At 45.3% G+C, this 13,111-nt stretch overlaps 1 protein-coding gene across 1 annotated transcript; it reads right to left on the reverse strand.

Annotated features, from left to right (window-relative positions):
* Window positions 1-941: 941 nt before the first annotated feature.
* LOC308573870 (ras-related and estrogen-regulated growth inhibitor-like protein) lies at window positions 942-8,956 on the reverse strand. Its single transcript, XM_081171317.1, has 4 exons — window positions 8,726-8,956; window positions 7,031-7,084; window positions 5,335-5,411; window positions 942-3,880 (listed from the first exon to the last, which is right to left on the reverse strand). Exons 1-4 carry the CDS (start codon window positions 8,862-8,864, stop codon window positions 3,455-3,457), a joined length of 696 nt encoding a protein of 231 aa, XP_081027443.1. The 5' UTR covers window positions 8,865-8,956; the 3' UTR covers window positions 942-3,454.
* Window positions 8,957-13,111: the final 4,155 nt, after the last annotated feature.

A 13,111-nucleotide genomic window follows, 5' to 3' on the forward strand; every position in this document is an offset into this window, starting at 1 on the left:
CAGAAGCTGAAGCAGGGAAAGAGTGGGGCCAAGAGGCAGTCAGGCTGGTGAAGAGCCCCTCCTGCTCCCCTCCCCCGTGTAGTTAATTCTACAGCAGGGAGGCTTTTTTCAGCCTGGGGCCACCTTAGCGTCTATGCAACCTTCCAGGGGCCTCATGCCAGTGGTGGGCAGGGCCAGAGGCAAAAGTGCCAGGAGCACCAAATGTCAGTATTACCATCTTACCATTACGTAGGAGGCTGATTACTACACACAACCCTCTCTTATCTTTCATCCAGGCATGTAAAGGTAAAGGTAAACGGGCCCCTGACCATTAGGTCCAGTTGTGACCGACTCTGGGGTTGTGCGCTCATCTCGCTTTATTGGCCGAGTGAGCTGGCGTTTGTCCGCAGACAGCTTTCCGGGTCATGTGGCCAGCATGACTAAGCCGCTTCTGGCGAACCAGAGCAGCGCATGGAAACGCCGTTTACCTTTCCGCCGGAGCGGTACCTATTTATCTACTTGCACTTTGACATGCTTTCGAACTGTTAGGTTGGCAGGAGCAGGGACCGAGCAACGGGAGCTCACCCCGTCGCAGGGATTCGAACCGCTGACCTTCTGATCGGCAAGTCTTAGGCTCTGTGGTTTAACCCACAGCGCCACCCGCGTCCCTCATCCAGGCATGTACCAGAGTACAAAAACATCCAAGAAGGGTGTGGTCAAGTGTGGGCTTAGGAGGGGGAGAATCTCAAGGGCCAGATAGAGACACCAAGAGGGTTCCCCATCCCTGCCCTACAGCGTATTCCTTCTAGCGTGGACAAAAACAGAAATCCAAGTAAACAAATAAACATATTGTTCTCTGCCCATTTTCTGGGCAGTATGACAGCTGCCCTGCCCCTTGTCACCTGGCTCCAGGAATGTTCCCTTTCCCTCACCCTGTTGAGAACAAAAGATGACCCCCAAACTGCCTGAACAAGAGGTGCATTTGTCTTTATTTTACTCCCTTTGTGCACAAAAGCAAAGTACCAGCATAGAAATGAATCTAGAAACAGCCACATCCATCTTATTTACACACTCAGCCTTCTCAGCTCAACGTAGAAAGAGGAGCACATGGTAGTGACTTGAAATTACACACATATATTCAGGAAGTGGCTATGCATTGTAGAAATGGCAGTGTGAAGGGTTCAGATCTCAGACTCATTTTCAGCTGTAAGCTGCAACACTGGAACAGAAGTGGAGAATCTTGCCTGCCCCCCCCCCAGGTATTGCTGGACAAAAGCTCCAATTCTTGATGACTGGCCATGGAGCTGATGGAAGCTGAAGTTCAGCACCATGTATGCAGCAATCTCATTCCAAAGAAACCAACTGCAGGGTAGACCTTGTAACATCTCTCCACTAGGCTGCTATCTGGGAATTGGTTTCCTTTCCATGCAAAGGAATGATTTCAACAGCACATATCGAGTGCTTCTCCCTCTGCACTGAACAGCTACTGCCCAACCCAACCTGTGCATCTGGGGTGAAAGGGCAAATCATCTCCTTGCAACCTTTCTCTGCCAGAGAAGTCAACTGCTCCCAATTCCTTGCACTTTCCATCGCTTCTTAGGGGCCCCAGGGACAATTTTCCAGCAGAAGACAAGCTCCAGCTCCTCTCTGGGATCGGGCTATTTAAGACCTACCACACCCACACAAGGCCCTGGAAGGAAGCCATGTCTCCCTTTGCACAGGCGTGTGCTGTACATCACTTAAGAACAGCAGCTGCCTGCTGCCAGCCAACGGATAGGGAGGGAGGGGTGGCTGATTAGGACATGGAGTTCCAGGCACCTACTCACATCGCTGCAGCTCAGCAGTAAAGCAGTCAAGTCGAAAGCAAGCAAGACAGAACCGGAGGCTGGAGGAAGACTTGGCAAAGATTCTTGCCTCTTTGCTCAGAACACGCAGCTGACAGTATGCTTCTTCCAAGCGGCTGTTACCAAGGCGGGAGGAGCAAGGACTCGACAGCAACATGTACAGGGAGAGGCTAAGATCATACCATATAAGCTTGCCCCATTCAGCCTCCACTGAGCTTAAGAGATGGGAATGCTTTACATGAATAAAGTCCCAGATTCTACTGTTCAGGTCCAGCATCACCAAGCAGCCCCACCAGTGTTGGAGACTGCAGCTGGGTTTTAATTTCCCACAATGCCCCATAATGCTGCTCAGGGGCACAACTGGAAATTAAAATGTCGGGGCACACCCAACCCCTGCCCCAGGGCCTGCAGCAGTGCTGATAAGTCTGTTGGGGGCCACCTGTGCAGAGGAAGGACCACCAGAGGTGGCCGTGCTGAAGTCACCTGAATCCCTGGCCTCTCCAATTAAAGGCTCTTGGGTAGCAGACCTGGGGAAGCCTCTGTAAGAGTTGTTGCCAGCAAGCCAAATTAGGATGTACTGGGTCAGGTGGATGACTCAGTGTAAGATAGCTCTGTACAGTGTTATTCTTATTCCAGAGCTGACAATGAGATTTGCAATCCCATGCATCGAGTGAAATTCCCATCTGTGCCATGGGGTGTAAAATGAAGATGTAGGATGGTTGCATCCACACATTTAAAGCATCTTTATGGCCCCCTCCCAAATAATAATGGGAGCTGCCGTTGCCCCCTCTCAAAAAGCTACAATTCCCAATACCCCTAACAAACTACAGTTGCCAGTATTCTTTGCAGGGCGAGAGCACACTTTAAATGTGAATTTAAAATATGGTGTGGATGCAACCGTTGTCTCTTTCAGCCATTGGTCCGAAACAGCCTTTTCTCAATCTTGGTTTCTCAAGGGCTCTTGAACTACCTCCCCCATCATCCCTGAACACTGGCCATGCTGGCTAGGAATGACAAGAGTTGTAGTCCAACAACATCTAAGAATCCAAGGTTGAGAAAGGTTGGTCTAGAGATATGACCCTGTGCAAAAACCAAGGTTTTATAGCAGCTCTCGTGCATCAATATAGGAGATTGAAATGCAGACCCTTCCCCCCCCCCAGCTTAAATCAAGGGTCTTGGGCAAGAAACTAGCTGCCCCTGATCCAATTCCTACTGTGTGAAAGTTCAGGGGGAAGGGAACGTTCATTCCCCCTTAAGGGCAGCCTGGCACCTCTTGTATTTCAACACCACAAGGAATCACTTTATTGCCTATTGAGTCGCATTGCCCTGCAGACTCCTGCCTCTGGAGCAGGGTTAGAAGAATGAGATACCCTACTCCAGGCAGTGAAGGCTAGATGCCATGGTGTTTCTCATATTCTCAGTCCATCTCACTGGTGGTGGTGGGTGCCCATTGGGACTGGTAGGGCAGAAGGCAAGGAGACCAACAGTAGGTGGTGCACAGCCACTGACAGTCCGAGCCTGTACTGATGGGTCGTACATAAGAAGGCAGGCAGGTGGGAGCTGGCTGACGGCAGGCTGAGGTTGGTGGGGCAGTGCCCTGTTTGCCCTGGCGGACCAGCTTCCACCATGTCTCACATGGAGTCTGTTCTCTTCCGGGCAAACACAGCAGACACACTCTTCACGATGCTGCGAATCCCAGTGCCTTTTTTCACGGCCAGTTTGGCCTCGCAGATGCGTTCCGCCAGGCTGTTGAAGACCACGAGAGCCCCGTGGTAGGCCTCTGCTGCTGACACCTCGTAGAACTCACAGTCTAAGGAGAGAGCCAGGAGCCTGCCCTCCTCGCTGGAGACCGTGCGCCGGTGGTGCAAGTCTCGCTTGTTGCCCACAATGACAATGGGCACTTTCTCCTGGGCTGGTCCTTCCTTGGCTGCCTTGATGAACTGGATTTTGGGCTGCACACTGTTAAAACTGGCTCGGTCACAGATGCTGTAGACGAAGACAAAGCCATCGGCCCACTGGATGCGCTTGTCCTCAGAAGAGCTCTCATCTGTCCGCTCCTGAAAAGGAAGGAAAATGTAAGGGTTCCCATGTTTAGCCTATTGATTGGTTGCTCTTTTTTATTGATAAAAGCAATGCCCTTATTAAACAGTTGGTCTGCAAATATAAAGCATTCCCTTGGTGGGGAGAGAGAAGGAAAGAGGTATCTTCTAAGCTGGATTGGAGAACCTGCAGTTCTGCAATGCTGTTGGACTCAGCCTCAAGCAGGATTGCCAATGGTCAGGAATGATGGGAGTTGCAGCAATATATTGAGCCCTCCCAACCCAATATGAAAAAATAATAATAATATCTTCATCACAATTATTGTTTTTCACATATGCAGATTTATTCAGTTTATTGACTGAAGCTCATGTGACTAAAATGTAATCTAATCAGATGACAAATGAGAACTCAGGAGATGCAATAAAATAACATTAACAAGGCCGGTCTTTCAGAGGAGCACCATAGAATCATATCATCTACATCCTCAGTTTGGTTGAGATCCCATATCAGCTCAAGTCAAGAAACAAACACCATTGGCCGGAATTCCCATAGTTACGGTAGTCAGGTACTTCTCAAGAGACTAATCCTGTGCAAACCAGTCTCACACACAGCTTTTAAACTTGCTGCACTCTCGTCAAGAGGAGACTCCTATTCCCCTTGTAGAGCAATAATTCCTTGAGCTCCCTGGGAAGAGGGATTGATTGCTAAACCACTCTGGGAATTGTAGCTCCGTGAAGGGGAACAACTCTCAGCACCTTTAACAAACAACAGTTCCCAGAATTCTTCGTGAAAAGCCACGGCTGTTTAAAGTAATATAAGAGGGCAGATGGGGCCTTAGAAAGTGGAGTTTTACACACACACACACACAGAGGAATTTGGCATGAAGCTTGTAATTTAAAGGTACTGATCATCTGCCAGACCTTTGGGAACTAACTGAGATCAACTGGGAATATTTATATTCTTAACTGTTGCTCGCTTTGCATTTGTTTTAAATAGTTTACTTTCTTATTAAAAAAAAAAAAATCCCCACCCCCCACAATCATGGCACTGCCCATGAATCTCTTGTCAACCTTTTGTCATAGCTGTTCAAAGGCGGAGTATAAGTACTGGAAGTCAAATGAAGGTGATAGTGTGGATGGTTAAGTCCAGTCAAAGTTGACTATGGGATTGCAGCACTCATCTTGCTTTCAGGTCGAGGGAGCCAGCGTTTGTCCACAGACAGCTTTCCAGGTCATGTGGCCAGCAAGACTAAACTGCTTCTGGTGTAATGGAACACTGTGACAGAAACCAGAGCGCACGGAAACACCGTTTACCTTCCCGCCACAGCGGTACCTGTTTATCTACTTGCACTGCCATGCTTTCAAACTGCTAGGTTGGCAGGAGCTGGGACAGAGCAACGGGAGCTCACCCCGTTGCAGGGATTTGAAACACCAACCTTCTGATCAGTGATAGCGTAGGATAACCCCCTCACCTGCGAGCAAGGGAAATCCCAGATGTGGAAGAGGATCTCTCTGCCTTCCGCTGCCAAAGTGTGGGTGTAGATAGACTCTGGGTGGGGGAAAAGCATACAATTCAGCTTTGCCAAAAAGCCACTCCCAATAGCTCTGTTCTCTCGCTTCTCCTCTCTGTGTCTGCTCCTCTGCCACTCCCTTTCCAACCTCTCCAGGTGTTAGCAACTGGCAGCCTCGTAAAGCAAGAAACGAGAACTGAAAAGTTTTATACAGTTTCAATCCCTGTATGGGACAGCAGAATATTCCTGCACTGCGGGCGGTTGGGCGAGATAATCCTCAGGGTACCTTCTAACTCAACAATTCTATGAATCAAGCTTTCTCCTTCCTCCTTAATGACAACTTTATACAGCCAAACCTCAGTTCCCAAACACCTCCATTTTGGAACGTTTCAGCTCCCAAACGACAAAAACCCGGAAGTAAGTGTTCCGCTTTTCTAACGTTTTTCGGAAGCCGGTCATCTGACACGGCTTCCGCTTGAGTGCAGGAAGCTCTTGCAGCCAATCGGAAGCCGTGCCTCGGTTGTCGAACATTTCGGAAGCTGAATGGGCTTCCGGAACGGATTACGTTCAACAACCAAGGTTTGATTGTACACACAAAATGGCGCACTGTGTGAAGGCAGCTACTATGCAGTGTTAGTTATAAGTGGCCTCCTTGTGGCAGCTGAGCAGCAGGCTAAGAATCTTGACCAGCTGGAGGACTGAGAAGGTCCCGGGGAAAGCAGCCTCCAGGTCTTGGTGGGCCCGCATGGGCTTATTTGGCCTTGTTGATGGTGCTACAGCCAGTGCCGGATAGCTTAGAGCTGCCATTTTAATTTTCCATAGTGCCCAGGAGTAGTGCTATGTTGGAGCCACCACGTGATGTTAAAATGAGGTCATAGAAAGTTCCCTTATTGGCCCACCTAGCTCAGTACTGCCCACACTGACTGGCAGACTAGGGCACGGGTAGGCAACCTAAGGCCCGTGGGCCAGATCCAGCCCAATCGCCTTCTAAATCCGGCCCGCGGACGGTCCAGAAATCAGTGTGTTTTTACATGAGTAGAATGTGTCCTTTTATATAAAATGCATCTCTGGGTTATTTGTGGAGCCTGCCTGGTGTTTTTACATGAGCAGAATGTGTCCTTTTATTTAAAAAAGCATCTCTGGGTTATTTGTGGGGCACAGGAATTCGTTCACTATTTTTTTCAAAATATAGTCTGGCCCACCACATGGTCCGAGGGACGGTGGACCGGCCCACAGCTGAAAAAGGTTGCTGACCCCTGGAGTAGGGTGTCCAAGCCCTACCTAGAGATGTCAGGAGATTGAATCTGGCACTTTCTGCATGCAAAGCAGATCCACTACAGGACGGAGGTCCCAGGGCTGGTTTCAGGTTTGGAGAAGCAGGCATCAGCGCAGAGACAGACTCTGGCAGCTGCCTGAGAATCCCATATGCTGCCACTGGTTTTTCCTAGAATCCCCTCACTGGATGGTATTCCGATCTACCCATCCCGTCCTGCTCCACATTTCACGGCAGAAGGAAACAACCCAGCCCTTTGCACAGCATCCATTTTTGCAATTGGGATTTTTTCTTGGTTTTTTTCAACCATCCAGCCTCCCCAAGGGTGACATGAAATTAACAGGCACAAATCTGTCCATGCAATGATGCAATTATGACACTCACCCATGTCTCCATATTCCCCGATGAACCTTCTAGTGAGAAAGCGCACTGTCAAAGCTGTGAAAAAGAGTGGGAGTTGTAACTGTTATGTAGGACAGATATTGAGATTGGGGGGGGACCTTTGTTCTATTCTCAGAAAAACAAAACAAAACCACACCACCCCAGACACAAACTCAAACCTGCAAATATGAAAGTTATCAAAATTTGCTGGATTTGTAGCTGATCTGACAGCTATTCCCCCCCCCCCAGGAGAAAATCTTAAGTTTTACAGAGCCAAAAGCATAATTTTGGCCGTTTGCACAGTTGTAGGTCGCTACCCCTGTAAACATCTATAATTATAGCACAATCCCAATCATGTTTAGTTCCACTGAGCTGGTTTGCATGTAATGCTGTGCCAAACCATGACTTAGCATGAACACTTGAGGAGAATTGCAACCTGCGGAACTCGTCTCCTGGTATTGTTGCCACCATACGACCTGGGCCTAAGCCATGGTTTGGTTTAGCTTTCTATTTGAACCCGAGCCTGTGGTTTGTCTCATTCTAGACAGACCATTTATAGCTAAGGTTTGTTCATTTGTTCGCAGTTCATGGTTTGTAAGTAAGCCAAATTATGGCGTCGCTCACATAAAGGCAGCAGGAGGAGAACTGGGCAAGGAACACACACGATCTTCTCTCTGGGAATCTTCACACTTGTGCATTTGCACTAAGCCATGGTTTGGTTTAGAGTTACATGCACACCAGCTTACTGCACTCTGTGGAGCTTGCTCCATAATAATTGTATTCAGGATAGAAGCCTTATTTCTAAGTTCAATTGAATTTTTGTGGAATTTCCTTCATACCAAGTTCCATAACACTTGGGGAGCATATGGCTGGGCTGTTATTTTTTCTTTATTTCTTACATTTCTGCTCCACCTTTCTTCCACCATAGAACCCAAGGTGACATAAATATAGTTCCCACACAGTCACCCATCCAGGCATTAACCAGGCTCAAGCCTGCTTAGCTATGACAAGATGGGGACTTTGTTTGCCTACAGGCCATTTGCTAGCAACACCTCAATGACCTAACATCCAAGTTAGTATGCAAAAACTCACACAAAAAAGATGCAGCTATTGACAAATTATAGAATATATTTCATGTATGGATGCAATCATTATGCTTCAGATTACTGTAGAGTTTCTTTAAAGTAAGGCTGCAATCATTTGTACGTCTACTTGAGAGTAAGTCCCATTGAAATCAGCAGGATCTACTTCTGAGCAAACATGCACAGAAGTCCACTGGAAATATATACTGCGAAAGAGTTAGGAAACAAAAAATAATTTTAAAAAAGACATTTGAGTGAGCTGTGAAATACAGTACTGCAATCTTCCCTCTGCACTTCATATCATTTAGCAAATCTGATGAGAGGTTAGCAATTGGCTCATACAACTGGATCATAGTGGATCATGCAACTTTTCTTGTGTACTGTAAATATCGAACTCACAAAACATTGCTGAGTTGATTTCCACCCTAGCTACCTTTTGTGAAAGGCAAAAGAGAACTCTCCACACGTTAAATTTAAGTTTTGCATGAAGATCAAGTTGAGAAGTCCCCAAAATAGAGGGTTTCTGTCTTTGAGGGGGTGTTTCGCAGCATCAAGTTTCCAGGTTTCCATCGTTTGGCTCACCTTTCGTTTACTTTCTCCCAGTGACAGAACTCACCTGATTTTCCCACGCTGTCTGCTCCAAGGACCACCACATTGGCTTCCACTTTCAGTGGCGAAGGAGTGGGTGCCTCCACCCCAGACTGGTGGTCTGGGGTGAAGCTGGCACTTCTACGCAGAGGGATTCGGAGGACCATTGGTGGATCTGTTCTCACCCAATCTGTCAACCACTGACTTGTCTCTTTGCTGCTTTCCTCTCTCTGTTCAGTCAGAAGGAGAATGACTCCCTTTCTCACTGCAGCTGGAGGAGTGATTTGCATGGATCATACCATTCCTAATGAACGGGAGGGGTTTCACTCAGGGGAGCTGCTAGGTGAACAGATCCCCAGCTATTAAAAAACAGACTATGACAGCAATGTAGCAGGCTAATTTTATTCACAATAAAATTGTCAAGAGGAACTAGTGGTGTGATTGACCCCCCTGCATTGGAGTAGTGGGAGAATCCAGGTGGGGCTCATTCTTTCTATATAGATTTCACCTCCAATATTTTCCATTTATTATACACACAACCCAATATGGGATAAGATGAACCCCATCATGTCTTCAAAGTGCATATGATTGGTATCTAACACTGAGTAAAATTGAGTAAAAATGTGCAAAACAAGTTCAAAATTGTGTTGGAAATGTAAAGAGAAGGAGGGTACTTTTTACCATATGTGGTGGACATGTACATTGGTAAAGGCTTTCTGGGAAATGATATATAATGAACTAAAGAAAATGTTTAAAAATACATTCGTTAAAAAAAAACAGAAGCCTTTCCGTTAGGTGAAGACATACCAAGAGAGGATAAAAGACTTTTTATGTATGCAATGACGGCAGTGAGAATGCTACTAGGCCAGAGATGGAAGGAAGGAGAAATACTAACAAAAGAAGAATGGCAGATGAAACTGGTGGGAGTATGCAGAGATGGTGAAACTGAAGGGGAAGATCCGAAACCAGGAAGATCAAGTATTTTCTAAAGACTGGAGTAAATTTGTAATTTATTTAAAAGACCACTGTAAACAGTTAAAACCTTTGGCAGGGATGTAATGATACGTGTAATGTGGAATTACTTATGGTAATTATGATAATAAAATAGATGGATAATGGTAAAAGATGCAGCAATTTTAAACCTAAACATGGAACCCATGGAGGGAGGGAAGGGGGTTCAAAGGTTCAAAAGAACCTTGTATTTTAATGTTTGAAATGGTTATGTTTTATATGTATAAAATTATTAAAAACCCAATAAAAATTATAAAAAACAAAAACAAAGTGCATATGAAGGCCTCTGTTTGAAGGTGTTTTCTGTTTGAAGAGCTGTCTGTTCCAGGGGTTTCCAAGCAGAGGTTCACAAACTTCATTCAGGTGACCCCCTGTGAAGAACATTTACAATATGAATTCTACAGAATTCAAATCATACTGCAATACAAGGAAGAAGAGAACCAATAACATTTCAATCAAAAATCGCACAGCATCTAGCACAGTGAATTACAGTTGTTGCAACAGGCAGGAAAATTGTAAAGTGGTCCTCCGGGGTCTTCAACCATTTTCACGTGGTCCATGGTGGGGAAAGTTTGCGAACCACTTGTGGTTTAAAAAAAATTAGGGTTGGGTGTCCAGCTAAGTTCTACTCAGAGTGGACCTATTGAAATGAATGAACCTAACCATGGTGTTCGTTAACACCAATGGGTTTACTCTGAGTAGAACCAGCACTGGACACCACCCAATGAATCTTAAGAAGGGAGAGCAGGAGACTTGAAGTTGCCCATCAACAGTTAACAGCACCTAACAGTAGCCTGAGCAGGCCGGCACCCAGGTCACCTGGGCACAGTCTTGTTTTGCACTCTGGTATAATCAGTTGTATTTCTGTTTAAATGACAGTAATTATTTCTAAATCTGCATCTCAACATATAAATTAGGCTATGCAAATTTATAATTATAATTATAAATATAATTAATTATAATTAATTATAATTATAATATTTGCAAATTATGCCCTCTTTTGTCCTCTTTTTCGACAACATGTCGCAGGCCACTTTAAGCATGGCATGTTCCAGAATAGGTAAAAAAGTAAAGGTAAATGACCCCTGGATGGTTGAGTCCAGTCAAAGGCGACTATGGGGTTGCAGCGCTCATCTTGCTTTCAGGCTGAAGGAGCCAGTGTGTGTCCACAGACAGCTTTCCTGGTCATGTGGCCAGCATGACTATACCATTTCTGGTGCAACAGGACACCATGACAGAAACACCATTTACCTTCCTGCTGCAGTGGTACCTATTTATCTACTTGCATCAGCATGCTTTCGAACTGCTAGGTTGGCAGGAGCAGGGACAGAGCAACAGGAGCTCACCCTGTCGCTGGGATTCGAATTGCCGACCTTTTGATTGGCAAGTCCAAGAGGCTCAGTGGTTTAGACCACAGCGCCACTCGCATCCAGAATAGCACCTGCCCCAGAAGCTACAAGGTTATGGTGTTAGTTTCTTATTAACAAAATGTTACCTATTGCCTTTGCAAAATTGCTCATAGCAATACAGAAAACTATATTGAAAAAGGATGGATTGAAATAGCTGCAGTAGCCTTTATTTTGAATTCAATTTGGAAGCACACGCTCATCAGGATGGAGGGCACTCCTATACCATCATTATTTTCAGGTGATATTTAATTGCATCCCAGCAAACTTGGGCTGCAGAATTCAAGCTAATGCAGAGCTCTTACGAAACAAACCAACTTCCCGGCACAGACAGGACTTTGGGCGATAAGAAAAGAGATGGCGTTGTGAACTAGAAAGTGTGAGATGACATTTGTTTGACACGATGTTGACTAATTTCCCCACAAGCAAATCAAGATGTATGTTCATGAAACAGGTCGTCTCAAAGCAACTGGAGAGAGGGGTGTGCAGAAACTTCTGGCTTTTGTGTGGCTGGAATGTAATCTAATGTACAAAGGTAGGAGTTACATCTGTTGCTCCATTTATGATCGCCTCAACCCTGGCATGCAGACCCTAGAAGGGGACATCGGACAATGTGACCGTCAGGCTGAATAAAGGTTACCTATCCCTGCCTTTACAAAGACCTGTGAAAGCAAATGAGTCTTCAGCGGGTGATTAGGAATGGGCTTTGCAGTAACTGACCCAGTCACTTGTTTTCCACAATTCCCAAGCACAAAATCAATTAGTTAAGCAAAATTGTTCATAAACCTATCTGAGCTCGGCACTTGTGAGAATCCCATAATTGATTCTGGTTCTTTAGACTGGCTTGTTTAACATGTCACTGGAAAGACAGTTGCTTTATTTCATAAGCAAATGCGATGCAATAAAAACAAGCACTTTCCAGTTGCTTTTTTAAAACAAAGTATTTTTTGTTGTATCACCCATCCCCTTTGCTGTTTTTTGGCTCTAAAACAGTATTTAAGGAACCACAAATCTCTGTAAAATAAGGCTTCAAGGTGCAACCGAAAACATGTGGTTGGCATGTCAGAACTTTGATTACCATTCATAAAGAATAAAAGAAAATGCATTCAAGAGGTGAACAAGGCTCTTTCGTTGTTTGGGATGTTGAAGCAGGCGTCACCCTGAGTGCAAAATGATGGGATTTTTTAAAAATATAATAATCTTTATTTTCAATTATAATCCAATAATAGCCTCATTATAACAATACCAATTTATAATACAATTACCAATATCAATCATGGAACCAAATTATATAATTTAGATAAGGTGGCCCAAATCCGTGTGCAAGAATTGATGATTTTGTTTCTGCATTCCAAAACCTTTATTGATTTCAATTACGTTCCAGTCATCATCATAATCCCTTATACAACAGCTGCAATATTTACAACTTCTATTCGTGTTGACACATTAAGTGATTTATGCAGGGCTTTTTGGGGGGAGGGGATGCAAGGCGTACGCATACCCCTAAACATTTTGTGAATCTTTGTACTTTTGTCCATCCATTAACTATTTATTTCCGATTTGAACTATAAAATGGTGATTTCCTTGAGTCAAAAGGAAAGCATCTCTAAACATGTTTTTAAAGGAAAAAAGCAATGGATTTATGATTTAAGGAGTGAAGATCTCGAACTGTATATCCTTGTTCTTCCTGTGTGTGACATTTATTCTGTCTGCGGTGTTTCTTCCTGTGCTTGCAAAATGTTATGTCGCTTTTTCTGCAAATCATGTATTGACTGATTTTATTTTTTTTAACTATTTCTGGTGCGTGGGTCGTTGGGCTTCTGTGGGTTGCAAACATCCACACAACACAGCATCCTCTGGAGAAAAAAAACAAAGCCACGCAGGGAGCACCAGCTTCCCTGGCAGGGCCTGAAACGAGAAAGAAGGCGAAGGCGGCAGCGGTGGCTCCTCCCCCCTCATTTTTAAAAGCCACATCTTCCCCCCCCCCCCGCCGCCTC

The sequence above is a fragment of the Podarcis bocagei genome, assembly GCF_964188305.1.
Source record: "Podarcis bocagei genome assembly, chromosome: 14".
Lineage (NCBI taxonomy): Eukaryota > Metazoa > Chordata > Lepidosauria > Squamata > Lacertidae > Podarcis > Podarcis bocagei.

Bases quoted from the DNA above. Each gene is read 5' to 3' on its own strand.
- LOC308573870 (XM_081171317.1), bottom strand. From the start codon at position 8,864: ATGGTCCTCCGAATCCCTCTGCGTAGAAGTGCCAGCTTCACCCCAGAC. The intron at 7,085-8,725 runs GTGAGTTCTGTC...TCTTTTTCACAG, and splicing joins AGACAGCGTGGGAAAATCAG to CTTTGACAGTGCGCTTTCTC. The intron at 3,881-5,334 runs GTGAGGGGGTTA...CTTCCTTTTCAG, and splicing joins GGGATTTCCCTTGCTCGCAG to GAGCGGACAGATGAGAGCTC.